The following is a 26,385-nucleotide window of genomic DNA, read 5'->3' on the forward strand; positions in this document are numbered from 1 at the left end:
TGTTATAGTTGCACTCATACTTTATATATTTGCCAAGCCAAATGACATTTTATAAAATTTTAGCAAGTCTCACTTTGTCTCAATGACAAGTGTGTGTTGTGCGTGCGCTGCGTGTGTACATGTCCGTGTGTTTTTATGTGTACGTGTACGCGTATGTGCTGCATGTGTACACATGTGTACGTGGACGCGAGTTGTGCTAGTATACATATATATGTATATATATGCTAGTGTGTAATGTGTCTATGACAAACTATGCCCACACGTCATTGTGTGTTTTGTGCAAATATAGCAATCCAATATACAAAGTCTATCAAAGCAAAAAATATGTTGGCTTTATAAACCTTCTCTCTCCTCTTAGACCGTCGTCAGATAGCCAACCTTTCTGAGCTACGTGATCGGCTAGAGTGTGTTCGTGGGGGATTTCCACAGTCCCTCGTGCTAGCTATGGGTCTTTGAGGGCCCGAAGATGGTTTTCTTGCTGCCATTCGGGGGCTTCGCCGTTAGGGCTTGGTTGCATTCTTTAAACATGATGACAATGACAATATATGATAGCTAGCTTTGAAAAAAACGGCACTACTTCATATACTTGAACAATTCTTTAAAGATGATAACAATTTCATAGTTCACATAGTGCCTAGGATGACAACATATATATGACAACATGTGCATGCCTTTGGCAATAAAAAAGTAACACTTGTTCCTACTCTAGTTCATATAATTGTTTAAGTATCGCATATGCATAGCTTTGGCAAACATACCTACATTACATAGTTTTGGCAAACAAGCCTACAAAATCTGCTTAAATGCATATGTTGCCTACTCACTTCACTGCGCATACTGATTTTGACTTGGTGTGTATTTGACAATAATGTAAGTGCATGGATCAACTGCTTCTCCGACTTTATTGCTTTTGTTTGTACTTAAGAGGAAAATTTTAGAACTAAGAGTTATAGTGCTATCTATATACACAGAAGATGTTAATGCTGATTTGATATCTTGAATTGTCTCCACTTCTCCTTGCACTTGCTAGTACTAGTCAATAATTTTTTTCCTAAGTACATGATCTACTAGTGGAGCCACACTTGTGAAATCCATTAAACACTTGTGAAATACATTGTAATTTGGTTTGAATGAGATCAGCAATGACAAGCCTTTTGTTTTAAATGAGATTTAGGTGGCACGTTTTTATCTAGTTTGGCCATTTTATGACAAGTCTTTAGTATGAAAAAGTGTTGAAAATCAATCAAGTGTCTTTAATGTTTGAGTGTGTTGGATCAGAAGCAGTATGTCGTTTCGTCGGCATCTATTAATATTTAATAAAAGTAAAATAAAAATGCTCACCGCTTACAAAAAGGTAAAGCAATTAAAAGTCTCAGAATATAATATAAAAATGTTCAACACTTAGGAAAAGGTAAAACAATTAAAGGTTTTAAAATATAATATAAAAATGTTCACCACTTACAAGAAGGTAATAAAGCAATTAAAAGTCTGAAAATAGAATATAAAAATGTTCATAATTTTAAAAACATATTTTTAATTTAACAAAACTTTAATTGAACATTTTTGGAATCTTGAGAAGAAAATATTTATTTATTTATATCCTTAAAAGCGGTGGAAGGAGTTGAGTTACGGTTGGGGCACAAGGCACCTCTCCTCTCCTCTCCTGTGGCGTTGCGGCCCCAAGCCCAAGCCCAAGCCCAAGCCCAAACCCTATCTATCTATATATTGATCCTTCCAACTCCAGCTCCAACCCTAGCCGACCCCAAGCCCAAGCTCTATCCTCCCTTCCCTTCCCTTCATCCTCTTCCGTTCCGGCAGCCGCCCCAAACCCTACCGGATTCATACGGAGTAGATCTGGTTTGGTTGGTTTCTACTAGGGCTGAATAGGATGGCCGAGTCCAGGACGGGGGAGAACGACGTGTACGAGGATGAGCTGCTCGACTACGAGGAGGACGACGACAAGGTGGTCCTCGAAGCCTCCGCTGCCAAGCCCGCCGCCGACGCCAAGAAGGGCTACGTCGGCATCCACAGCTCCGGATTCCGCGACTTCCTCCTCAAGCCCGAGCTGCTACGGGCCATCCAGGACTGCGGATTCGAGCACCCTTCCGAAGGTCTCTCTCTCTACTTTCTCTCCCAAACTTACTTATTACATACTTTGTCTCCCTCTGTAATGTAATGTAATGCAATGTAAACTAATAACTAATATAAAAGTTAGTTTTTTTTTATCCAATCCAATCCAATCCAATCAAACTCTTGCCATGTTTAAACACTTTAGCTCCCATTGCTCTAAGCTGCTGCTGCTTTTTCAAACATTGGATTGGATTGGATTTGGAACTGGATCCATGTGTGAAAAAAAGTCAACTTTCTTCTTCTCAGCTTTATTCTGATCAACTTCTTCCGTTGCTGCTATATATATATATGCAGGTATACTTTCTTCCCGTTGGAGGGAAATATGGTAAAACTTTCCATTTACCAGGGACCAACTTTTTACTCACTGGGGTGCTGCTCCGATTTATTTCGTCCACATCAGTGCAACATGAGTGCATCCCTCAAGCAATCCTCGGAATGGATGTCATCTGCCAAGCAAAATCCGGGATGGGCAAGACTGCTGTCTTTGTCCTGTCTTCTCTCCAGCAGATCGATCCTACTGCTGGTCAGGTGGCAGCACTTGTATTGTGCCACACCAGAGAGCTGGCTTACCAGGTGGGTTCGTTTGTCAATATTATGTAAATCCGCCCTTCACATTTTCTCCCCTGGTTTGCTCATTCGTCTGTCTTATGTAGATATTTTCTCCCCTGGTTTGCTCATTCGTCTGTCTTATGTAGATTTGCAGCGAGTTCGAGAGGTTCAGCAGATTTCTGCCTGAATTAAAGGTTGCTGTATTCTATGGAGGTGTTCACATCAAGAAACACAAGGATTTGCTCAAGAATGACTGCCCCCATATTGTGGTGGGCACACCCGGAAGGATTCTAGCTCTAGCTAGAGACAAGGACCTTTCTTTGAAGAATGTCAGGCATTTCATTCTTGACGAGTGTGACAAGATGCTTGAGTCACTGGGTAATTTCGCACCACCCTCTTTGTCCCAACTATCTTTTTTCTTTTATTACCATCATCATGTCATTACATCCATGATTGAAAAATATGCATTCTGCAGACATGAGGAGGGATGTCCAGGAGATCTTCAAGATGACACCTCATGATAAGCAGGTCATGATGTTTTCGGCAACTCTCAGCAAGGAGATCCGTCCGATTTGCAAGAAATTTATGCAAGATGTAATTCCCCTGCCTGCAGTCTCTATCTCAATTGCACAGTGCATCATATTTAAGTCGCTTACTCCAGTGGTTATCTTTGATTGTTGGTCCACAATTGCATTTGTGTCACGACTTTTCTCCTCTTGTTACTAGGTTTTTCCTCTTTACATGTATAGACTTCTCTGGTCATGTCCTATTTTTTCCCTTCTGTTTTCAAGTACTATCTTCCATAGGGCAATACTGTGGAGGCTATTAAGGGGTCTTCTGAGTGTTTTTGGGTATGTGTCAGTAGCTGCTGTTGGATTCTGTTGGGAGACGGTCAGGAGGTTTTTAAGGATTCTTCTGACTGGTTTTGGGTATGTCTCAGTAGCTGCTGTCAGATTCTGTTGGGAGACGGTCCGGAGGTTAAGTATCTGGGATCACTCGTGTAGTTTGCTGCACTGGATCACACAGATATGGAGTTTCATTGGAGTTTAGCTTGTGGTGGTTCTGGTTCTTCTTTTCAACGTTTCCATCCTTCAGCCTGGAATTGTTTGTGGTGTGCTGTTGCAAAGACTGCTGAACTTGATCAGTGCAAATCTGGTGCGCAACAGTGCAGAACTCAAGTTCCATGCTGGGGCAGCATATTCTGACGATCAAGGAGTTCAAATACCCATCTCTTGGAATGTAACTGTAGTTGATGCTGGAATGCTAATTTCTTTCATCTACCATTTGGTTCTCTTACAGCCGATGGAAATTTATGTTGACGATGAGGCGAAGCTGACCCTTCACGGTCTAGTTCAGGTAGCTTTTGTCATGATTCTCTGATTTGCCTATTCATTTCATTGGTTCTTGTGTGATTTTACTGTCTTTTTTTTTCCGCAGCACTATATAAAATTGACTGAGTCGGAGAAGAACAGAAAATTGAACGATCTCTTGGATGCCCTTGATTTCAACCAAGTTGTGATATTTGTGAAGAGTGTTAGCCGGGCTGCAGAGCTGAACAAGTTGCTGTGTGAATGCAACTTCCCTTCAATCTGCATCCATTCTGGCATGACCCAGGAAGAGAGGTATATATGTGCTGACTTGTTCTCTTTCATGTTGTTGAATCGACAGTTGTAGCATGGCTTTCTTGATCTCTTGCTGAAATTGTGTGTAAATTTCTCCTGTATGTTGTACCTTTGTTGGAAGCATTTTGCTCCATACAACCATATATCCTAACCTAAAAAAGGATGCTTGTGAATAAATGCTGCAGAAGCTATTTGTATATAGTAGTAATATATAATAATAATGATGATGACACTTGTTGGTTAATTTTGCAGGCTGACCCGATACAAGAACTTCAAGGAAGGGCACAAGAGGATTCTTGTGGCGACGGATCTGGTTGGCAGAGGAATCGACATTGAGCGTGTGAACATTGTGATAAACTATGACATGCCTGATTCAGCTGATACCTACTTGCACAGGGTAAGCCTCCATGCATGTTTCTTGCTTGGGATGCTGCTGCTGTAGGTAACTTTAGAAACTAACTACGTAATGCATGTAGGTTGGAAGAGCTGGGCGTTTTGGCACCAAGGGGCTTGCCATAACTTTTGTTTCGTCGGCCTCGGACTCGGACGTTCTTAACCAAGTATGTCTGTCTGTTTGTCTCTGTTGTTTGGTTTCTATGATATGTCAGGTGGAGTAACAAGAAGATGGTTGGTTGTTTGATTTTAGGTGCAAGAACGGTTTGAGGTGGACATCAAGGAGCTGCCTGAGCAGATTGACACTTCAACATACAGTAAGTGGCGCATACCCTAGCTGGTGTGTTGTTTGCAATGTAATCTGTATCTGATTTGTTTGTTGCTTCATGATGTGATATTCCAGTGCCGTCGTAGACGACCACCCCCGGACATTGCAAGGAGGACGGAAGGAGAAGATGGAAGATGGAGTCCTTGAATGTTTGGTTGAAGTGATGGTTGTTTTTTTTGCTTGCCTGCCTGCCCTGCTGCTAGGGAGGCATCAGCAGCAGCTGTACCCTATTTAATCCGAGAGAGAAGTTTGTTTTGTTAATTAGGCCAAATGAAATGATTTAACTTGAGCTAGAATTGGATGGATGAATGTATCATGGTTTGCTTTGAATTTTTAAAAGATCATGATTAGTAGATAGGACCATGATTATTACATTATATCATATGGGGCCTGTTACGTGATGTTTTAGTAAACACCCACCACCTGGATGTTTGATCTACACGGGTAGCCGTTCGATGTGTGTGCGGGCTCTGTCTGGGCATAGAGTAATTCTTGAAATGACGGTTGAGTTGTAGAAAAAATTGATTTGTTGCAAAAAAATTGAACTTTGGATCCGTTAATTCTTGAAACAACGGTCGAAACAATTGTTTTGTTGCAGAATTTTTTGGCGTTTTCGGTTGGTGGTGGTCCGGATCCGGTGTGTCCGGCCTTGCAGCCGCCGTCAGCCTCATTGGATCTGACGCAGGCGGAGCAGAGTGCTGCGGAGGGGTCCGCCACACCTGTCGTTTTCGGTTGGTGGTGGTTTCCGGCCTCGCAGCCGCCGTCAGCCTCATCGGCGGAGCAGAGTGCCGCAGCCTGTGGGAGTGGGAGCTGCACGAACAAGAGGGTGCATCGGTGGAGGTGGATGCAGTTGTGGCCGAGGAGCGTGCGAATTAAGGAAGCGGACGGAGCTTCGACAACACTGCAGCCGTCGTCTCTGCGTCACCGGTCCAATATGTGCACTAGAGCACGGTGACGATTCTCGATTTATGTGTGGAGCAGATCCAGTCGGCCATGGCAACGGTTGCGGCTCCGGCGAGGGTTGCGCGGCACCAGGCAAATGGCGGGCAAGGTCGTCGGGGCGGAGGCGCCGTGTGGAACCCCTGCTTCAGGACCGCTTTTTGAAACAAGGATTCAGTTTCAGAAAACGGTTTGCGACTAGGTCGCTACTTCGTTGAGCGCGGGTACGGTCTCATTCGTGAGATCAAGGCAGGATCAACGGATGAGCGGGCGACGGATGGGTCGTACGGAGTTAAGAGTGTTCCATATTATATCTATCCTATAATGGACAAAACTTTTCAAATATGCTTCTTTGCCATCCTCGCAAAAAATTTCTTGCAGTAAAGTTCAATTTTGTATATTCAGCATTGAGCCATGCAGTGTGTTTAGGGAATGTTAATACAGTATATGTTTTCTTTGCCGCGGCTGCCTATCAGTTTTAGTAATGCAGTTTGTCATGGCCAATAAAATTCAACCTAAACCGAAATGAAAATCTGGTGATTGATGCTTTTTCTAATCATAGGAAAGGTAGAAGGAGAAAAACATTGCTTATCATTGAAACATTTTGTTTTTAGCGGGAGGAATTTTTTTTCATAATCTTCAATGATGATGACTATATTATGTTCACACATGATCGCTTGATTTTGAAATTTTATGCACAAAATGCAAGAAAATGTTTCTTCTTTTTAAATATGGCAGTAGTAGGCATCAAATAGTTATCTTGAAAACCATCTCATACACACCTAATACATAATTTATTCGACAGCTCAGCATTCTCAACCTCATAGAACCTCCATCTTGGCATATTATTAGAATGCTTAACATTGGACCAGTTGCAGTTAATAGACTATAGCTCTAGCTGATTCGTAGTCTAAAACCGTGTTTCATATCCCTGACCCCTGTGCTGTGCTAACGAGAGAAATTCTCTACATATAATCTACTCCCTCCGTACCTAAATATAAGTCTTTTAAGATATTTCACTAGGTGTCTACATACGAAGAAAAATGAGTAAATCTATATTCTAAAATATGTCTATATACATCTGTATGTAGTCCATTAATGAAACCTCTAGAAAGACTTATATTTAGGAACGGAGGAAGTATGTTATGGTGTGTGGACTGATCGTGGGCTTATTGATGTCATAACGCAGACCAACTTCCAGCAGCGTCTTCATTTGCTGATAGAAGGAACGACCCGTCAAACCGCCACAGTGGCACGTGATGTGCAGCCTGGCCTGGTGGGCAGGAGAGCTCCCAATAGTTCTGGGTATCTTCCAAGGATATTAGCAAGCAAGCAGATGAAACATTATATTATCGCAGCTCAGAAACATCTAGAGAAATGCCATCATCAGCCCGTGAGAAGAACAAATCTGAATTTGGTTAATATTTTTTATAGTCAACTCTGGGTTATACTCCCTTCGTTTCTAAGGTTAACAATAGAACCTTAGAAACGAAGATATCTTTAAAGACTTATATTTAGAAACGAAGAAAGTATATGTTAACAATAGCATAAGAAATAGCAGAGCAGGAATGAACTCAACAACACTAACCAAAAACATATTGAAGCAATTCCAAGGTTCCATCAAAACAATCACACTCGACAATTTGACACTACCTCTGGATCGATGCTGTAGCTGGTAAGGTAAATCATACGATAAACTGAACAAACAACAAATCAGTAGCTACCAATGAGAATCATGTTAGTCCAAGTGTACACCTCATCTCTTTGAAACTGAAGCTGGATTTCTCTCAAACAGCACAAATTTTTTCCCACGAATTTCTTGGAAATCTTCATGTGAAAAGTGAAAACAGACACGGTAGCACTAACAACACATGGAAATGATGTTACTGAAATTGGATGTTTGCTCCAGTAAGTCTCAATAGATTGCATAGAAACAACAAATAGTGCAGAAGAAATTTGCTATCAGGCAACATGACATGTGAATTTTTTAAGTTCGATAACATAACTTGTACATCGCCCTTAGCTCAAGTAATCTATAGCTGCAAAGAAATCATCTTCAACTTTTACAGAGATAAGGATGAACATCACTACCTACAACTTATGAATCACGCGCACTTCCTTGAGGATGCACGACTCCCATGGTATTATTCCCTTTGTCTACTCATTTCTTTTTTCTGAAAAGGAGGCATCGCCCCGGCCTCTGCATAGAGTGATGCATGCAGCCATTTTATTAAGAAGGAAGTAGTCTGAACGAAATACAAATAAGTCCGAGAATCCAAAGGAAAAAAACAAGAAAAAGAGTTACACGGCGATCATAACGCCAATACCGACTATATCCATCGGTATACACGACTATGGTCCAATCCTATTAGCATGCCGCCATCCATGTCGGTTGAAGATAACCTGAGCTACCATCTCCCATCGGACACACCCAGTAACCAAAGGCTACCTGGTTTCCACAGGAGTGAGTAAGGACCACATGCGGATCAAGGCGGTAGCCCTGAAGATGACCTGCAAAAAGTTAATATAATGCATTCTGTTAAAACTAGATCATTTCTACAGTTCCATATAGCCCACAGAATAGCACAAGTTCCGACTCGAATTAGTTTGGCGTAAAGTACATTAACCCCGTCCAGCCACGTCCCAAATAACATGTGAATGCTAGTAGGCGGGGTAATGTTGAATGTAATTTGGATTGAGCGCCATAATAATTTAGCCATAGGGCAGTCCAGAAAGAGGTGTTTAATCGTCTCATGCGTCTGACAGAAGCTACATCTTTTATTTCCTTTCGAATGTCTTTTAGCCAAGTTATCCTTAGTTAAAACAACTCCTTTGTGAACAAACCACATGAAGATTTTTATCTTAAGGGGAACATTGACCTTCTATATATTCATGAACTTTGGAATAGGTGACGTATCAATAATATGGTCATACATCGATTTCACTGAGAAAGTACCATTGGTGGTCAACCTCCAACGAATACTGTCAGGAAAATCAGACAGGGAAATATCCATTAGCCTTCTGACTAGATGTAACCATCTAACCCATCTATTTCCGATCAAGGCTCTACGAAATTGAATGTTGAGAGGAGTCTGTCGTCACACTGCCGCAACGGATGTCTGTTTTCGCTGTGCAATATTATAGAGTTGTGGATACTGGAGAGCCAAAGGTTGCGCTCCTAACCAAGTATCTTCCCAGAATCTAGTATTTTCACCATTGCCAATGACGAATCTAGTCCTGTTAAAGAAAGCGACCTTTGTCCTTATGAGACCCTTTCAAAAAGGTGAATCGCCCGGTCGCGCAGTGACCTGGGCTAAGGTCTTGTGCTGTAGATACTTGTTCTTTAGAATTTGTACCCACATCCCTTGTGATTCGACAGACAGTCTGAATAGCCACTTGCTAAGCAGACATCTGTTCTTAACCTCTAGATTTTCAATCCCCAAACCTCCCTGATCCTTGGGTCTACAAATAATGTCCCATCTAGCCAGTCTATATTTAGTTTTTACCTCGTCACTCTCCCAGAAAAATCGAGATTGATAGAAATCCAACCTTTTCCGCACCCCAACATGCACTTGGAAAAAGGATAGAAGAAACATTGGCATACTTGTCAACATTGGCATACTTTTCCCCAAAGACATGATCAGAGATCCATCTCCTGCTCCTGGAAAGCAAACTGCAGGCTCTAATTGTACAAACAGATTCTGCTCCTGGATCCCCACAACATATCATTTTGTCTGCATCAATTGACCAAACTTGTATACCTATATCTTTTTCATTTGTATTGATCTGAACAGAAAGGTCACGGTTTCATTTTTGTTGTGTATATGTAGTACTTCCACTGATCTACTTTCCTATACAAATATAAATGGGGAAATTAAGCATTGGGAGTGTATATCAAATGAACCAACTGTTGAAGGAGCTCATCCATCCTCTGAGAGCATTGCAGCTTTAACACTAGTAGAAAAAGGGCCGATAGCCTCGGTTCGGTTGGGCCATTAGTCCCGGTTCACGAACCAGGACTAAACAACCGGGACTAATGCTAGCCCTAAATATCGCGACCCTATATATATATATATATCACACACACACACGTAATATGTAGTATATAACAATATTTATGTAGTATATATACTACTTTTTAGGTAATATGTACCATATTTTAAGCATACTCTTTTTGACGTATAAATATATATGTATTTCATAAATCTAATAAAACCTATGGGCTCCCTTACATTATTTTTAGATAACTCACTTTGGATTATCTTAAATATAGTATATAAACATAGCAAAAATGATAGGATAGTATATATATTACCACAAGGTAGTATATGAAACGTGGTGTAACTACATCCGGTTGTAGGATGTATTTTCCCTCTATATAGGAATAGAATTTTCTGTGGCAAGCTATGATAGACACAATTTTGCCTATATATGTATAACGTATAAAATAGCCCAATAGGCTAAAATCAGCCCAAAAACTACCTAAAAGCAGCCTAAAATCGTGTCTTGCGTGCCGACGGGCTGGCCCGTTTAGCTCTCGTATCGTGCCTGGGCCGGGAGGCTGCGCACGTGGGTCGGCACGGCACGGTCCGGCTAATATTCGTGTCTGGGGGCCGTGCCATGTTGGGCCCATTTACGGCCGGGCCGGGCCGGCCCGTTTGGCCAAGTATGCCTCCACACCTTCTTAGATTGTGACAAGTGGCATATTGGGAGTTTTATCTTTTTTCGTACACCAGTTTATTCAAAATGTTTTATCACTTTAATTGTATGTCCAAACCTCGAACCATTTTTATCGTTGGATTCCTCGTGTTGAAATTTTTAAAACTAGATCCCATGTTGATAGGTTTTGGTAAACTTTTCTTCACGAATAAAACCGGACAAAAAAACCATGCCTCACTCGTAAGAAAAAAACACGTTTCTTTTCTATTTTCGAGAGGCACAGCCGTGTCCCTCATGGAAGAAAAACCGTATATCTTAAGGAAGGAAAAAAGACGAAATGTTTTTCTGTGCTTTCGAGGGGCGCGGAAGTAAATCCGTACCTTGCATGAAAGGAAAAAATAAATAAAACACATTTTTTTCGGCCGTGCCTCCCGCAGAAATAATGCCTTTCGAGGAAGGAAAAAACACATTTCGTTTTCTGTTTCCAAGAGACACGACCGTGCCACTTGCTGAAGTAAAATCATGCCTCTCGACGAAGAAAAAAACGTGTTTTTTTGTCGTTTCCGAGCGGCATGGCTGTGCCTCACGAGGAAGCTAATATGTGTCTCTCGTGGAAGCAAAACCGTGACTCTCGAGGAATGAAAGATAAAAAGAAAAAACACATTTTTCATGCAAAAATACTTTGTTTTACTATTATTTTTTATCGAAAAGCTAAGAAAGACCGGTGGACAACCGAAAAGCCCTAAAATTTATCTAAAAAGCAGAAAACGCATGCGAAAAAAATCTGAAAAAAAATGTCCAAAGCGCGACACGTAACGACGGCTAAAAATGCGTTAAGTGACGACGCGTGAGAGTGGCCCTTAGAAAGCTCCTGAATGATCACTTGTCAATTAGTTGCTCCCCTCATGCATGGCCCATGGGTGCCCCTAAACTTGAGTCTCGGTTTTCAGTTGACTTTGTAATGATGTTTTTTTTAAACGTAATACAATTTATAGAGGTCTTTATAGTTGACCCCTAAACTCGAGTCTCGGTTTTCAGTTGACTTTGTAATGATGTTTTTTTTAACGTAATATAATTTATAAAGGTCTTTATAGTTGACGGAACGTCGCTCTGACTAAGCGCAAGCGAATATCACTGTCAAGCTTGAAACTTGAACTCTGATTTGACAAAGGATATCACTGTCCTTTTAATTAACCATCCAACTATAGATTGATTTGACAAAGGAAAATTGCCGCTCAACCATTACGTGAATGAATGATGGATGGATAGAAAAGGCTTGGCTTATGCCGCCGCCGCCATCACCAATTAATAATTAGAGAAAAATAATCTCTTCCCTTATGACTTATGCATTAAAAAAGAATCCAAGAAGAAGAATGGAGTGATAATTAAATAGAGTAGATGGATCTACGTGTATGTGTGGCGTTGTTTGGCGGGTGGTAGAAGAAGAAGAAGAAGAAGAAGAAGAAGAAGAAGAAGAAGAAGAAGAAGAAGAAGAAGATGATGATGATTGATCTACATGTAAGTGTAGTGGGAGATGGTGCTGTTTGGCGGGTTGTAGAAGGCGACGATGCGGCCATTGAGCGGCTGCGGCGGGCGATTGTCTTGGTGAGGCAGCGGCGCCGTGATGAGCTCGAACTGCTCCTGGCTCATCTCCCTGCCCTTGCCTAGGATGTTCCACACCACGTTCTCTGTGCACGGCGGCGTCGTCAGCGACCCCATGTACCGGAAGTAGCTCCCCGTTCGCTTCTGCAGCGACTTGAGCTCCACCATGCCGGCCGCCACCGTGGGCGTCTCCTTGAGCTCCCGCAGCTTCTCCGTCAGCTGGTCGTAGAAAGGGTCCGGCTTGCCGATCTTGTAGAGGATGCCGACGACGGCCTTGTCGCCGTGGTCGTCGGCGTGCACCAGGTGGAGCTCTAGCGGGAAGCGCTTGCCGTTGATGCTGTGCTCCGCCGGCACGTGCCAGTGGACCATCTTGAACCTGAACACCTTGACCGTGCCGTCGGCGGTGGTGATGTTGATGGAGCCCGGCATGACGGGCTCGCCGTCGCGCTCGAAGGTCATGACGATGTCCTTGCCGTTGTTGTGGAGGGTGGCATTGCAGGGGACATAGACGCGGGAGAGGGTGTCGAGGTTAGGGTTGGGGATGGCACTGGCGGTGACGATGTCGATGGGGGACTGCGCCTTGCCCTCGTTGCACGCCTTGTACGCCGGGCTCAGCTTGCCCCAGTTCTCCGGCCCGTCGGGGGTCCCCGGCGTGTACCCGAAGCTGGGCCCACCTCCTTCTTCATCTGCATGCATTTCATCCTTGTTGCTTTATTATTGTTATTTTTCATCAATTGCAATTTATTTCCTTCACAAATTCTCTATATATTATTATTACTGTACCTTCTTCATCTGCATTTCTTTCATTTCATCCTTATTGGTTTATTATTATTTTTCGTCAATTGCAATTACGTACACTAATTGTTAGGAAAGGAAAGAGAGGACGAGGACTTACGCGAGAGAGCGACGGTGAGAGATGAGAGGAGGACGACGGCAGCCCAGGTCGACACCGTCATTGATCGATCGATCGCAATCAAATTCGTCGGGTTGGCTTAAGATGTGTAGGGAGGCAGGGAGGGAGGGAAGGAAATAGAGACCAATTTGTGGCCACCCATACAATAGGGAGGGAGGGAGGGAAGGAAATAGAGACCTCTTGCCTTGCTTGCTTCTATATATGGACATACGGATGGACCAAAAATAGACGACAGTCTATTTTTGAATCAGAACAGTAATCACCAAACCAAACCAAATACTAGTGCTAGTATATAAATTATATATAAAAATCAAACGTCAACACAAGCATCTAGAGTAACTACCATTCATGAGCTTGCTTATCCTACCCCATCATCCACATGCTCAATAAATTGATCATCACATTTGTCATCTTAGTAACATTCATGGTGATACTACAAGCAAGCTTAATTCATCCACAACTTGAGGGCCCTGTCTTTGCCACCAGACACAACCTTCTCGCCATCGGGGCTCCAATCCACGGCATACACCTCGTCCGCATGCCCTGGCAGGTCCTGCTTCAGCTTGCGCGCCCGGATGTCCCACACCTGATTCATGTCATGTCATGTCATCAACCAATCGACAAGCACAAAATGCATTATCTTCATCTTCATCTTCATCTTCTTCTCTTACTCTAATGACACAATGAAATGCCAATAAAAACATACACACATAGTACCTTTAGGGTCGAGTCCTTGCTTCCACTCAGTAGAAGCCGACTGTCAGCGGACCAGCTATATATATAAAATAAAACACAGCCGGCCATCATGTTAGTTAGGCATCAGAAAGATATCCATGTGAAACTGGGAATGCATGTATTATGTTTCTAGAGAAAGGCTGCTGCTGCTGCTGCTGCTGACCGACCTGATCTGGTACACATCAGCGACATGCCCTCGGAAAGCTGTGACGAATTTGCCCGTGATGCCGTTCCACAGCTTGACCGATTTGTCAAACGAGGCACTCGCCAGCCACTGCCCGTCAGGGGAGAAGTACACATGGTTCACCACCTTCGCGCACACAGCAAAACAGAGAGCACACACAGTTGTAAGCACCGCTTCAACAAAACGAAATTACCTTGCCTTGCACGAATGCAAAGCCGTAGCTTACACAAAGTTCTGACAATTTCAACACTCCTGAGTTGATGTCAGAGATTCATGGTTGTGTCCAAGTTACAGTGGGTGGGATTACAAAAGAAAGATTTTATATCATAATATACCTTCTGATGACCAGTCATGCGAGCTTTCGGTTGTTTGCTAATTGTTGGTTCCCAAAGAAACATGGTAAAATCATCTGAACCAGAGACCAGCCTCTCAGGAGCATTGCCCCTCATCTTCTCGTATCTTGCAAGAGCTGCCTAAACATGCAAAGTTGTCAGTTGTACAGGCTCCCTTCCAAAGTTTTGTCAATCAATCAATCAATCAATCAGCTTAACATAACAAATTATTGTCCCGGCTCACTTCCGAAGCTGTATCTCTCAAGAATGTCAATCAATCAGCTTAAGTAAAATCTAATTTATTGTCCCGACAAGCATATTAAATTAAAATAACAAATTTTGTGCCACACGTGAACTTTTACCTCTTTCATTTCCTCTGGACTAGAATATGTCTTGCGGGTATGGTCATATGCCCCAGTGCGGAGAACATATTCTGTGCTCAAGGCAAGCGAATTTACCCAGTGCCCATGACCCTGAATACATAAAATAAAATCATGTAAAAAAATGAATAGGAGAACATCAATATTGAATGGTTTCACCGTAATAAAATATGGGATCGCTGATTTGGTACTGCGATAACAACTCATGGAACATGAGTCAAGTGCACGCTAAAATCACAACGAAAATCAGTTGAAAAACATTGACAAACTTGATCCGCCCATGACAGAGCTCACAGCTCACAACTGAAGGAACTCTTTTTTTTTTGCGGGTCACAACTGAAGGATCACTACTTGGTATTTGCTGGTATATCGGTCACAACGTACATATTAAACAGTAAAACACAAATGAAAAAGCAGATTTGAGAAACCAGAGCAAGATCTACTCACATCATGCATGTACACAAGTTTCTACTGTTAATTCAATGTGTCATTGCCAACTTTGATTATTCGAGAAATGGCACTGCAAAAAGGCTTACAGAAATGTCACTGCAAACACTGGGATAGTTCGATAAATGCCAATGTGGCAGTGGCGTTCTCATAGGTGGATTTGTTCGATTAAGCAAAGTTGATAGTGGCAAGTGAAATAACCAAATTTTACAACGACTTTATAATCTATATATGCATACAAGAGCAAGTGAAATAACCATGGTCGATTTATATGCTGTTGATATTAGCATACAGGCCATAAACATTGTGTCGGTTGATATTCTGTTGATGGCTAACAACCCAGCATGACTAAAATCTGATAGTCTAGTGTGCTACGGTGAGCCTCAAGTGTTCCATTCCACCCATGAAACTGCGTGGCTTGGCTGGGTCAATTTAGTAGATACCTGAGTTTAAACCCTATACCTTGAGATGGAGGTCCATGGCAACCTAACATCCAGTTATGTCCTAAACTCCCCTCTTTTAACAGGGCTGAACATGAACGTCATAAACTAACACCCTACTGAAGATGAAATTTATATATTACCTCAGTCCCAAAATTCGTGTCTTTGATTTGTCAGGATACGGATGTATCCAATAGTAAAATGTGACTAGATACAGCCATATGTAAACAAATCTAAGTCAAGAATTTTGGGACGGAGGGAGTAGTCAACTAAACACATAATTTGCAAAGGATAAGACACTCTTCAACCTGTTCACTTCTATACTGCGGCTTCATCATTTTTCGTTGGTTAAAAAACACAACTTGTTCAACAACTTTTACATTGTGAGAACAACAAGTTGTGTGACAGACTGGCTAAACACATTCAGCTACAAGTATAGGATAGCAAGTTATCTGAATTTTCATCTACGAAGAAATCTGATTTACAAGTAGAGAAGGCTTCTGAAAAAGGTATAAAGCACCCATTGTAACTCCTTAGTAATATTCATGTGTTGTAAACGCAAATTTTGAATATCCAAGCAAACATGGTGACATCATTAACAATGATACCAAATTAGAATATGAGTGATTAATTATTTAGATGACAAAGACGTCTATAAAGGGAATTTCTGAACAATCTCAACACAGGTACTTATTCGCACAGCCAATCAACAAAAGAAGGTAGATTGGTGTTAACATTTAGTCAGAAAGTTGACCAGGCAGTGCTGATGGCCCTTAATGTAGTTACACAAGTTGGAGAAATCCTGCTTTGAAATAACAATATGACATGACTTGAAAGGCCATACATACAATGGGTTGTTAAAAACTCAGATTTCATCATTGTACATAAGCATTTGCAGAAGAATATACTTGGAGTTGTTAACATTACCTGCAGTGTTTTGACCAACTTGCCCTGAGTAGTTTCCCATACTTTGATTAAACAATCTTCAGAACTGCAGTAGAAAGACATTATTTTCAGAATTGTATATGTAATGTATGACCTGATGTGGGGGAATTTATAAACGCCATTCATGACAACACTAGACACTTATGGTCAAGGACATAAGTGATTCGGATTATGCTTTTAGTTAATGGCCTTTAGCCATCTAGGATGTCGGGTGTGTCAGTCAACCGCTTTGCCAACAATTGTGGCTATAAGGATTTAAGAATGAATAAAAATAAAAATAAAAATAACAAGGAGCTAATTTACCAGCAAAAATTACCTACCCGCAACAACATATATGCTTACTGCTACACGGTAAATTTTGTTCTTGTTGACAACAATTATCCAAAGAGAAAACGCCAAGTATTATTATACAGTTAAGCTTATACATCATCTTCCAAGCACAACGTATCAGAAAAACAATAGTGATTTACTACACAATAGTACGCATAGAGTCTCCTTTTACCGGAAGAAGAAAAGGGATTACCAAGTAAGAATCTTACCCTGTATATATCAAACCGTCTCCACCCCACTTGACACAGGTCACAGCATTGGTGTGACCTGTAAGGGAAATAACACACTTCTTTGTGGTAATGTCCCAAATTCGTGCATCGCCATCTTTACTTGCGCTTACAAAACGGCGGGAAGGAGATTGCAAATGAACTGGCTCCCAAGATACAGCGGTAATCCACTTTCTATGCCCCTATTGTAAAAACACCAGAATGAATGACTAGATGTAGCAAGAGTGGAAAAACATCTGCAAGATCTAAATAGACATCTTCTTTCTAGCAATCTGCGGTAGGAAATTCAGTCTACTAGAAAAGAAACAAACTTGTAGTTCTTGCTAACTAGCATTTATTTTAGTAAATGGTTCATAGAAAATTCTCACTTGATGATTAGGATATAATGGAGTGTGATACGCAAATGAAGAAATATGATAAAATCTTATCCTATCTTACAGTAGATTCCAGATGTCAGAAAATAAAGAAATGTGCAATCTTACCGTAAGAGGAGTGCCCAATTGATTGCCTGTTTTGGGGTCCCATAATATAAGCTCTCCTGACTTGCTTCCGCTAACAAGATGTTTCCCATCAGGTGACCATGCAATGCAGAGAACCCAATTTTTGTGTCCTACAAAATACAGGGTTATCACATGAGTTTCAAAGCAATGACGATATCACCCTAAAAGGAGTGCAGATGTGCGAATGGAACAAGCTGAAAGAGTCATAAGAGCCCCAGAAGAGATGACAAAGGCAATCAAATTCCCATTACAATACAAACATAATGTAAAAAACCGATTCATGAAATGCATTAATTACAAGATATGTGTTATGTCATTCCTTTACTTGCTTCAAAGCCTCCAGGTCACGGCTTTGGCCAAGAAAACTATTCCGAAATCATCATGTGTGTGGATATCATATTCATTATATCAAGCCCATCTTAGCCAGTACATGTTCCATTCTACTCCCTCTGTCCCATAATATAAGGACACTTGGGAAGATGGTTCGCCTAGTATTAGAAGAGGTTAATTTCAGTCGGTAATTTACAAGGTTTGCTGTGATGAAGAGATTAAATCGACATACGTGGTTCTGGAAGAAGAAGAAAAAACTATGTCTTTCCATGGGACTTGTAAGATAACTCTTATTAGGAAAGTTTGGTACAAGTGCAGTTATTATCATGGAGGGAGAAGGAATTGAAGCAAACATAGACTAGAAGAAATGAGGAAAAGGCAAGAAGAATTGAAAAGCACCTTTGCATGTGTACAATGGGGTCTGAGTGTTGAGGTCCCAGAAGCGAACGGTGGTGTCACCTGAACCACTGGCGAGACATGTTCCGTCGGGGCTGAAAGAAACGGTGAGTACAGCCTCCGTGTGGCCTGCAGGCAGGGCAGTGGGTAAAGATAGTTTGATGATTCCAGGGTGGCACGTACCCTTGTTTTAACACAGACACAGGCAGGCTCAACAACAAGGTAAACAAAAATCTGGACAATAAGTTGTAGCAAAATGGGTGAATCTATACTCTAGAATATGTCTATGTACATCCGTATGTAGTTTATAATGCAATCTCTAAAATGTCTTATATTTAGGAACGGAGCCGAGGGAGTAATAAACAAACTGTAATAATGAATCCCGTGTGTCGAGTAATCAGTCAGTCAGTCAGTCAGTCAAATGGCAACATACAAAGAAAGAAAGAAAGAAACAATTGGAAGGTTTGGTGGTATTACTAGAATTTAGGAGTACTGTACAAGGCATAGGAAGTTGGTACCGGCGATTGTGGCGGAGCAGCGGTTGACGGGACTGATCCGGAAGACTGCCTGCGGCTGGTAGACGATGCGCAGGGTGACCTCGGCGTTGGCTGTTGAGGCATGCGTTCAATTTATTTTCTTTTCTTTTTTTATTTTCTTGATTGATTGATTGATTGATTTTACAGTAGTAGCGTGGTGACTGACCGTTGTTGCGTTGCATGAAGGCGCCGAGCTGGAGGGAGAGCTCCTCGTCGCCGACGTAGAAGGCGTAGGGCAGCTTGTCCTCCTGCACAGCAGCAGCATCAGCATCAGCATCAGCATCAGGTGAGGTCGTTGTGTAGGAGCAAGAAGCAAGAAGCAAGAAGCAATAGGAAGGAAGGATGGAAGGAATAGGTAGGAGGTACGTTGCGTAGGAGGTGGTTGACGATCTCCTGGAGCTGCGGCGGTCCGACGTTGTGCGGCAGGTAGAGCGCCGCGCCCAGGTGCTCCCCCTCCGCGCTCACCAGCTGGCACATCACGCTGCCGCTGCTTCCGTTGCCGGCGGCGGCGTCCATCACGCTCAAGAGAGGCGGCGGCGGCGGCGGCGGCGGCGGCGGAAAACGAGGAAGAGGGAGGGAGGCGGCGGCTGCTGCTCTGAGTCTGCTCTGCTGCTATGGTTTGGGTCGGGCCGCTCATATCATCGTAACAGACAGACAGACAGGAAGGAGACGCCCGGCCCACTTAATAACTATAAACTAAAGACTAAAGAGGGAGCCCGGCCCGGCCCGGCCCGGCCTCTCTTGCGATGAGATGATCAGGTCAGGTGGGTGAGGTGAGGTGAGGTCTCAAGTGAAAGTGAAAGTGAACAACCCTAGCGAGCGAGCGAGATTCGATTCGACCAGCGCCGCCGCCGCCGCCGCCGCCGCCGTCGCCCAATCCCAATCCTCTCATCTCCTCTCAACCCTAGCGAGAGAGATCAGACAGCACAAAGGGGGATGGCGACGCTCGAGTCCCTCGTCGACCGTGAGTCTCCACCTCCCATCCTCTCCTATGCTCGACATTGTTTCAAGACAAGAAATTTCCCTCCTTTTCGTCCACCACTAATCTTTCTTTTCTTTTCTTTTCTTCATTTCATTATAGAGGTGATCTCCGTCATCACCAACGACGGCCGCAACATCGTGGTAAGCTCACCCGCCTCCGCCTCCGCCTCTGCCTCTGCTCGCTGTATCCTCTGCTTCCTCTCCTCCTCTATGTTATGTTATGTTATGTTATATATCATGTTATGTTATGTTATGTTATGTTATATCATGTTATGTTATGTTATATATCATGTTATGTTATGTTATGTTATGTTATGTTATATATCATGTTATGTTATGTTATGTTATGTTATGTTATGTTATGTTATATTGTAATCAATCAACCAACTTCATATGCTCTGCTTCTCCAGGGGACTCTGCGGGGGTTCGACCAGGCCACCAACATCATCCTCGACGAGTCCCACGAGAGGGTCTACTCCACCAAGGTCACTCCCTCACTCACTCATTAAGCTCATTAAGGTCACACACACACACACACACACACACACACACACACACAGGATGGAAGATATGGATGGATGGATGGACAGAAACAATTCTACTCTAGGAGGTGCTTAACAATTCTAAGAGGATGGATGGATGGATGGATGGATGGATGGATGGATGGAGGTATACAAATGATGCTTGCAAAATTAAATTATTTGCCTTCAACGACTGCCTGGACACAAGAATTGTACATCATGGACCAACAACCTGCCTGTTATAGCCTCTCTCTCTCTCTCTGCCTCACCCACTTAGCTCATCATATGCTTAAAATGTACCCCGTACAAGTTATAGGATAGAAACTGGCTTCCTCGCGACACAGCTTGATGATAAATTTGGAAATCCGCTAAACCACTCTATTGCATCCCCACAAAGTCCAACAGCTGCAGGCATTCTTGTGATCCTCTTGTTGCCGCACGGAATTAATTACTTGGGTCACCTTCTTCTCATGTTGAGGAGGGACGTTCATTCTACCCATGTCACCCTTCACCGTGCACTGCACTCTTCTCGTTTAGTTAGGTCCAAGGATTACTCACTCTTCTCTTCTCTTGTATACCTCTTCCTCTGCTGGTTATTTCTTCACAAGAGGTAAACAGAGGCCCGTGTTTTTTTTTCCCATTGTGGTTATTGGTTTTCCAGTTTCGGTGTTTCTGTTAGTAATCATCAAGGCCTTCACATATGGAAATCCTACTATAGGACTTGCTGTCTTTCTTGTCGGGTTTTATACATGTCGTGTCCATCTGCTGACAGACACTGTGTTGCAGGAGGGAGTACAACAGCTTGTCCTCGGACTGTACATCATCAGGGGCGACAACATGTGCGTGCCCCTTTCACTTCTCTATATGTTTGCATTTACTGAATTCTTTGCATGTACGTAAAAAAATGAAGTTGTTTGTTGACGGCGCATGCAGAGGCGTGGTGGGTGAGGTGGACGAGGAGCTTGACGCGGCGCTGGACATGTCGAAGCTCAGAGCGCAGCCCCTCAAGCCGGTCATCCACTGAAGATGATGGTATCTTCTATCGATCTGATCCTGATTGTGCAAGCCAAAGCTGATTTTGCTCAGTCAATCTGTAATGTAGGTTAATCGATTGATCGCTTGCTCATATCTCATATCTCATACCATGCACCGAGAGCGTGCGTCTTCTTGTATGATGAAAACAACATGGTTTGCTGTGTCGATCGAACGGTCATGCTCTTGTATGTGAGAGAGAGATACATGTATCTCTGTAAGCGTAAGTAATGAATGAACGAATGAAGCAGGCAATTAAATGTTGGAAGCTACATTGATATTATGATATGATGATCCATTTATACGTACTTGACAGCAAACAAGAGAAATCGTCGAAATCAAGACGGACCAAATCGATTTTTACACAGGTATATGTATACACTTATGTATGTGTGTTGATATACATTTGCTTGCATGTGAGGGAGGAAGGGTAATACAGTAGATATGTAGATAGATAGGTAGGTGGATGATGGTGCTCCGGTGGTGGTTTGCTTCAGGAGGAGGAGGAGGTGGTGGTGGCGTTGGGCCTGACGGCGCTGTAGTTGCAAGAGATGAAGAACTGTCCATGGCGGGGGCCGCCGAGGCAGGGAGCGCGGCCGCAGCCGACGTAGTGGTAGGCTTTTTCGATCATGATGATGAAGTGTCCACAGTCACGGAAGTCGTGGCCGGAGGTGCAGTGGTCCGTGCCCTTCTCGTAGATGAACTCCTCCCTCTCCCAGCTGCACAACGCTTCCTTTGCCGTGCCGTTGTCGCCCACGAAGAAGCACTCGCCGTAGCCCAGCGGCACGGTTTGTGGCGAGTGGCGGGCCTGGTCGCAGTCCTGTTGTATCACCGACGCCCACCGTCGTGCGTACATGGCCAACCTCTTGTCCCACGCCAGCGCCGGCGCGCCGTACTTGCTGCGCACCTTGTTGTGCTCGTTCACGAACTCACGAGACATGCCCTTGTAGAATCCCACCACCGGCGGGGGCGGTGTTGCCGGCGGGGGCGGTGTTGCTCCTGCTGGAGAAGAAGAAGAAGATGATGACGATGACGGCGACGGTGGTGATGATGACGACGGTGATGATGACGATGATGATGATGACGATGACGGCGACGGCGGTGATGATGACGACGGTGACGATGATGATGGTGACGATGATGACGATGACAATGATGATGATGATGATGATGGTGGTGGTGGTGGTGGTGATGACGACGACACCTGTTGCTGTTGTTGGTTGGTCATCGGGTCGCTGCTGCTGCTGATGGTGGTCATGGTGGCGGCGGCCGTACCCAGGAGGAGGAGGAGCAACACGTGTGGTAGGGCAGGTGGTGGTGGTGGTGCGGCGAGGAGGAGCATCGTCCGCGCCATTGCCGCCGGCCTCCGCTAGCTCTCTCCCTCTCTTTGTCCGTCTCAAATGTCAACTGTCCGTCTCAAATGTCAACGCCGACGTACGGACGTCGATGCAACTGTTTGATAGCTATATATCACCACCAAAGAAGGGAAAGGAGGGAAGGAGGTTGGTTGGCCGGCCGGCGTCCATGCTATTGCTAGCTACCTCACCTCTTTTTTGACGTACGTGCATGCATGACATACAAACCGGTACTGCTTTTTTTGGTCAATCCAGCGCCCGGGCACAAAGGGCGTGCACAACACTGCTAAACTAATCATGGCAGTCACATTCACATGGGATAACTGTCCATTTGGAAGAGATCTGTTTTTCTTTTTTCTTTTTTGAGGGAATGTGGAAGAGATCTGTTAGCCAAGACATGATTTCTTAGTAAGGGTGGTTTCTACTATCATCTCTTAATTTGTACTCCCTCCGTTCCTAAATATAAGATGTCTTATATTTATGAGCAGATGTAAGTATTATCTTTATTATTAAAGGGGATCTACCGTCGTGATCGTTCCACCAACGATCCTTCTTTAATAGTCTCGGCACCCACGTCACCCCCCTTCCGATTTTTTACATCCCTCTAAAAACCAAGGCGGTCCACCCGCTTTAATAGATTTTTTTACATCCCTTCGAAAACCAGCGACAATTAAAAAATCCGACAAAACTGCCCATTCAAACCCACGACTCACGACTGGGTGCCAATCAACGTCGCCCAGCCGGAGCACGATCTATCTATTCCAGGCATCGTCTAGCCGGAGCATGAACTGTTCTGTTGCAGCTACAATCATGGTTTTGCAGTTCCTCCATCTTCCTGTGACGTAGCCCCAGCCCAATCACACTTCCGCCGCTCGCCGGGCTCTGCCTCCTCTACAGCCGCGTACTTCCGCCGCTCGCCGGCGTCGGGCTCCTCCTCTACGACCGCGGCGAGGCTCAGGTCCAGGTTCTGCCTCCCGATCACACTTCCGCCGCGCGTCGGCCTCTGCCTCCTCTAAGGCCGCGTCGGGCTCCTCCTCTACGGCCGCGGCGGGGCTCGGGTCCAGGTTCTGCCTCCTCTACGGCCGCGACAGGGAACTGCATCAGACAAGTTCAGCCCGCTCTCCAGCTCAGCCTACACAATATGTATTTTTTGAGGGGTGTAAAGAAGCAGTACAAACTGATAGTTCATTGAGCAATACAAACAGAGAAACTGTATCTAAGTAGTGGATATATGAGGACAACAATGTAGACCTCATGTTGTTTTTGTTCAAACTTATTTTCAAATTTGAACCAAAACAGAAATATCAATGTCAATACCATCAACCCAAGACAACACCAGATGCATTACCAATCAATACCAACACCTAATCTGTAGTCTGTACTCTATAGTGTATGGATATATCAATCAAAAGCTAGCCCCTGTAGTGTGTTGTTCTAAGTCGTAGCTTACTCTAAGGCTTTTGCTGAACCAAGAGCAACCTGGAGACGGGCGATCCAAGATAGTTAAATTGCACATCAACAAATAAGAAAACTATCTTGATGCCGTCGCAGGAAATTCCGATAACTATACACCATGAAAACAAACATGAACCAAAACACTCTAACAAAGCCTTAGAGTTGCTGTGAGAATTTTAAGGGATATGTATTTTTTTTCATTCGAATTGTGTACTAACTAACTATTCCAGTTACCTGTTATATGATCATCTCAGAAGACAAATAATTAGCTGAAAATGGAAAGAGCCCTTTTTTTTATTATATTTCATTTGGGTGAATCATCTACAATTCAATACATATCCTCGAGATGGAGAATGACAATGCAAGAGCAGCATAACACAATAATGCAAGAGAGCTTAAAGCAGGTGCACGGTCCAAACAGGTTCAGTTGTAAGTTGTAGCAGGTCAAGGTTATCATGTTGCAGAGATATCGATGTTTATTCCTCAACGTAAATCTATTCCTCACGGGCATTAAAAATACAGTAGTAATCAGATTGCATCTTTAAGCTATGTACCACGTACCAAATCTTGGAGGTGCTTCATTACGTAATTGTGTGATAGTGTGTCTTTGCATCAAGTACACTCTATAATGGCAACCCTGTCGAATGCCCGTGTCAAATGCAAGTACACTCTATAACGGCAACCCTGTCGAATGCCCGTGTCGAATGCAAGTACACTCTATAACATAGGAGATATCTATAGACACAAAGGTATATAACCTAAAAACTAAATATTCTACTGTATGTTCAGTCGAGCCTATCAAGAAAATAGAACCTTAAATACTGAGAGTAGATGCATCGAAGATGATTATACTACATTATTAGTAATCGTGTACCAAAAGATGACCCCTTTTGTGAGTCAAATGTCTTTACGCACCTGCCAAGTTCCCATGTAGAGACACCCATCAGTGATAGGAATTCTGAAGACAAAGGAAAAATGTCACAAATTTGTTTTGGACGAAGGCACTCATATTTTGTAAAAGAGAAACATTAGGGAGGGAGGGCATACGTCAAGTCACAGCCAAACATTGATGAATTTGATATGTGCTGGCATGTCATCAGATCCTGCAATCAGAATCTGAGTATTAGTGGGTGAGTTATAATCATGTAAATTATAGTTTCTGCTTGCCAAGTCAAGTCAACTCAAGAAACTGCTCAGGAGATCTGAATAATTTTGAAAATACAAAACGGAAAGTAAAAACTAGACTTCAGTCTGATAGAGAACTAATGGAGCATTGCTTAAGGTGCAACAGTATACATGACGATTTATTTTAATTTTTTTAGTAAGAACACTGTAACAAGGAAGACCAACAGACAACCATATCAGGGTTCAGACCCTAACCTTCAATGGTGTGCCTCCATGGAGCAGATGGGCCCTAATTACAATCAGACATATCTTGAGGACTCTGGTTCCACTTGGGCAACCTCTTTAGCTCCATCATATAGTATCTGTGCACATTTAACTGATACTCAGTAATAAGATGTGTAAACACACCCCCATAAGACGATCCAATGTAGATTTCCTGAATAATCCCCACTATACAGTAAGTGAGGAAATAAACAAGCTTTATCTGGAGATAAGCATTCAGAAACGATAAGACTGTTTTGTCACAGGGATGGTTATAGTGATTTTTCAGGGAAAAAATAAGATACAATAGGATTCTTGCCTGTTTAAATATCGTGGACTTTCCTGATTCTCCACCACCTTAAAAAGAAATAAAGCATCACCTATTAGGAATTAGTCTTTCCAGATCCTGAAGTGGGCTAAAGTAATATTTTGTCATTGTTTTCTGTGATGTATTAATGAAGTTGACTAGAAAGATTTAGTTGAGTGAACCATAAAGATAGAATTAAAGCAGGGATGGCAGCAATCCCTCTTTATTGAATGGCATGCCAACAATGGGTCAACGACAGCAATCCCTCTTCAGCCAGCGGTTCCACGTGGAACAGGATCGTTTGCTCAGCGCCATACGAACTCAATGCGGGAAGGGGAATGAGAAGGTAGGGTCAGTGGGCGGCGGAGCGGACGACGAAACTGCTTCATAATTCATTGTCAGAATCTTTATTCTCCCAATTGGCCATATAA

At 43.2% G+C, this 26,385-nt stretch overlaps 4 protein-coding genes across 8 annotated transcripts; 2 read left to right on the forward strand and 2 right to left on the reverse strand.

Moving 5' to 3' along the window:
* The first annotated feature begins 1,653 nt into the window (after positions 1-1,653).
* Positions 1,654-21,759, forward strand: LOC123452804 (sm-like protein LSM8). Of its 3 annotated transcripts, none has more exons than XM_045129540.1 (6): positions 1,654-1,665; positions 19,810-19,881; positions 19,999-20,039; positions 20,309-20,383; positions 21,206-21,258; positions 21,353-21,759. In XM_045129540.1, the coding sequence occupies exons 2-6, from the start codon at positions 19,854-19,856 to the stop codon at positions 21,441-21,443; spliced, it is 288 nt and encodes a 95-aa protein (XP_044985475.1). In that variant the 5' UTR covers positions 1,654-1,665; positions 19,810-19,853; the 3' UTR covers positions 21,444-21,759. The 3 variants fall into 3 exon arrangements, with proteins under 3 accessions (XP_044985475.1, XP_044985468.1, XP_044985463.1); XM_045129533.1 differs by lacking the exon at positions 1,654-1,665 and having other exon boundaries at positions 19,703-19,881; positions 21,353-21,451; positions 21,522-21,759; XM_045129528.1 differs by lacking the exon at positions 1,654-1,665 and having other exon boundaries at positions 19,703-19,881.
* On the forward strand, positions 1,753-5,423 carry LOC123452774 (DEAD-box ATP-dependent RNA helicase 56-like). Of its 3 annotated transcripts, none has more exons than XM_045129490.1 (10): positions 1,759-2,111; positions 2,425-2,703; positions 2,826-3,057; positions 3,155-3,273; positions 3,979-4,035; positions 4,117-4,301; positions 4,554-4,698; positions 4,778-4,861; positions 4,948-5,011; positions 5,098-5,423. In XM_045129490.1, exons 1-10 carry the CDS (start codon positions 1,929-1,931, stop codon positions 5,106-5,108), a joined length of 1,359 nt encoding a protein of 452 aa, XP_044985425.1. In that variant the 5' UTR covers positions 1,759-1,928; the 3' UTR covers positions 5,109-5,423. The 3 variants fall into 3 exon arrangements, with proteins under 3 accessions (XP_044985431.1, XP_044985425.1, XP_044985439.1); XM_045129504.1 differs by having other exon boundaries at positions 1,771-2,111; positions 2,531-2,703; XM_045129496.1 differs by lacking the exon at positions 5,098-5,423 and having other exon boundaries at positions 1,753-2,111; positions 2,531-2,703; positions 4,948-5,031.
* LOC123452795 (alpha carbonic anhydrase 2-like) lies at positions 11,958-13,275 on the reverse strand. Its single transcript, XM_045129516.1, has 2 exons — positions 13,118-13,275; positions 11,958-12,908 (listed from the first exon to the last, which is right to left on the reverse strand). The coding sequence occupies exons 1-2, from the start codon at positions 13,176-13,178 to the stop codon at positions 12,133-12,135; spliced, it is 837 nt and encodes a 278-aa protein (XP_044985451.1). The 5' UTR covers positions 13,179-13,275; the 3' UTR covers positions 11,958-12,132.
* Positions 13,405-19,528, reverse strand: LOC123452764 (notchless protein homolog). Its single transcript, XM_045129479.1, has 12 exons — positions 19,284-19,528; positions 19,084-19,165; positions 18,900-18,989; positions 18,385-18,510; positions 17,638-17,765; positions 17,138-17,337; positions 16,581-16,644; positions 14,749-14,859; positions 14,390-14,527; positions 14,038-14,180; positions 13,853-13,907; positions 13,405-13,721 (listed from the first exon to the last, which is right to left on the reverse strand). The coding sequence occupies exons 1-12, from the start codon at positions 19,431-19,433 to the stop codon at positions 13,581-13,583; spliced, it is 1,428 nt and encodes a 475-aa protein (XP_044985414.1). The 5' UTR covers positions 19,434-19,528; the 3' UTR covers positions 13,405-13,580.
* Positions 21,760-26,385: the final 4,626 nt, after the last annotated feature.

The sequence above is a fragment of the Hordeum vulgare genome, chromosome 1H (assembly GCF_904849725.1).
Source record: "Hordeum vulgare subsp. vulgare chromosome 1H, MorexV3_pseudomolecules_assembly, whole genome shotgun sequence".
Taxonomy (NCBI): Eukaryota; Viridiplantae; Streptophyta; class Magnoliopsida; order Poales; family Poaceae; genus Hordeum; species Hordeum vulgare.

Excerpts from the sequence above, each read along its gene's own strand:
- LOC123452774 (XM_045129490.1), top strand. The coding sequence starts at position 1,929 with ATGAGCTGCTCGACTACGAGGAGGACGACGACAAGGTGGTCCTCGAAG. Across the intron at positions 2,704-2,825 it reads CCAGAGAGCTGGCTTACCAG|ATTTGCAGCGAGTTCGAGAG; the intron begins GTGGGTTCGTTT and ends TGTCTTATGTAG. Across the intron at positions 3,058-3,154 it reads CAAGATGCTTGAGTCACTGG|ACATGAGGAGGGATGTCCAG; the intron begins GTAATTTCGCAC and ends TGCATTCTGCAG.
- LOC123452795 (XM_045129516.1), bottom strand. The coding sequence starts at position 13,178 with ATGACGGTGTCGACCTGGGCTGCCGTCGTCCTCCTCTCATCTCTCACC. Across the intron at positions 12,909-13,117 it reads TCTCACCGTCGCTCTCTCGC|ATGAAGAAGGAGGTGGGCCC; the intron begins GTAAGTCCTCGT and ends AAATGCATGCAG.
- LOC123452764 (XM_045129479.1), bottom strand. The coding sequence starts at position 19,433 with ATGGACGCCGCCGCCGGCAACGGAAGCAGCGGCAGCGTGATGTGCCAG. Across the intron at positions 19,166-19,283 it reads TCAACCACCTCCTACGCAAC|GAGGACAAGCTGCCCTACGC; the intron begins GTACCTCCTACC and ends GCTGCTGTGCAG. Across the intron at positions 14,860-16,580 it reads AGTTGGTCAAAACACTGCAG|GGTCATGGGCACTGGGTAAA; the intron begins GTAATGTTAACA and ends TTATGTATTCAG.
- LOC123452804 (XM_045129540.1), top strand. The coding sequence starts at position 19,854 with ATGGCGACGCTCGAGTCCCTCGTCGACC. Across the intron at positions 20,384-21,205 it reads AGAGGGTCTACTCCACCAAG|GAGGGAGTACAACAGCTTGT; the intron begins GTCACTCCCTCA and ends ACTGTGTTGCAG. Across the intron at positions 21,259-21,352 it reads ATCATCAGGGGCGACAACAT|AGGCGTGGTGGGTGAGGTGG; the intron begins GTGCGTGCCCCT and ends CGGCGCATGCAG.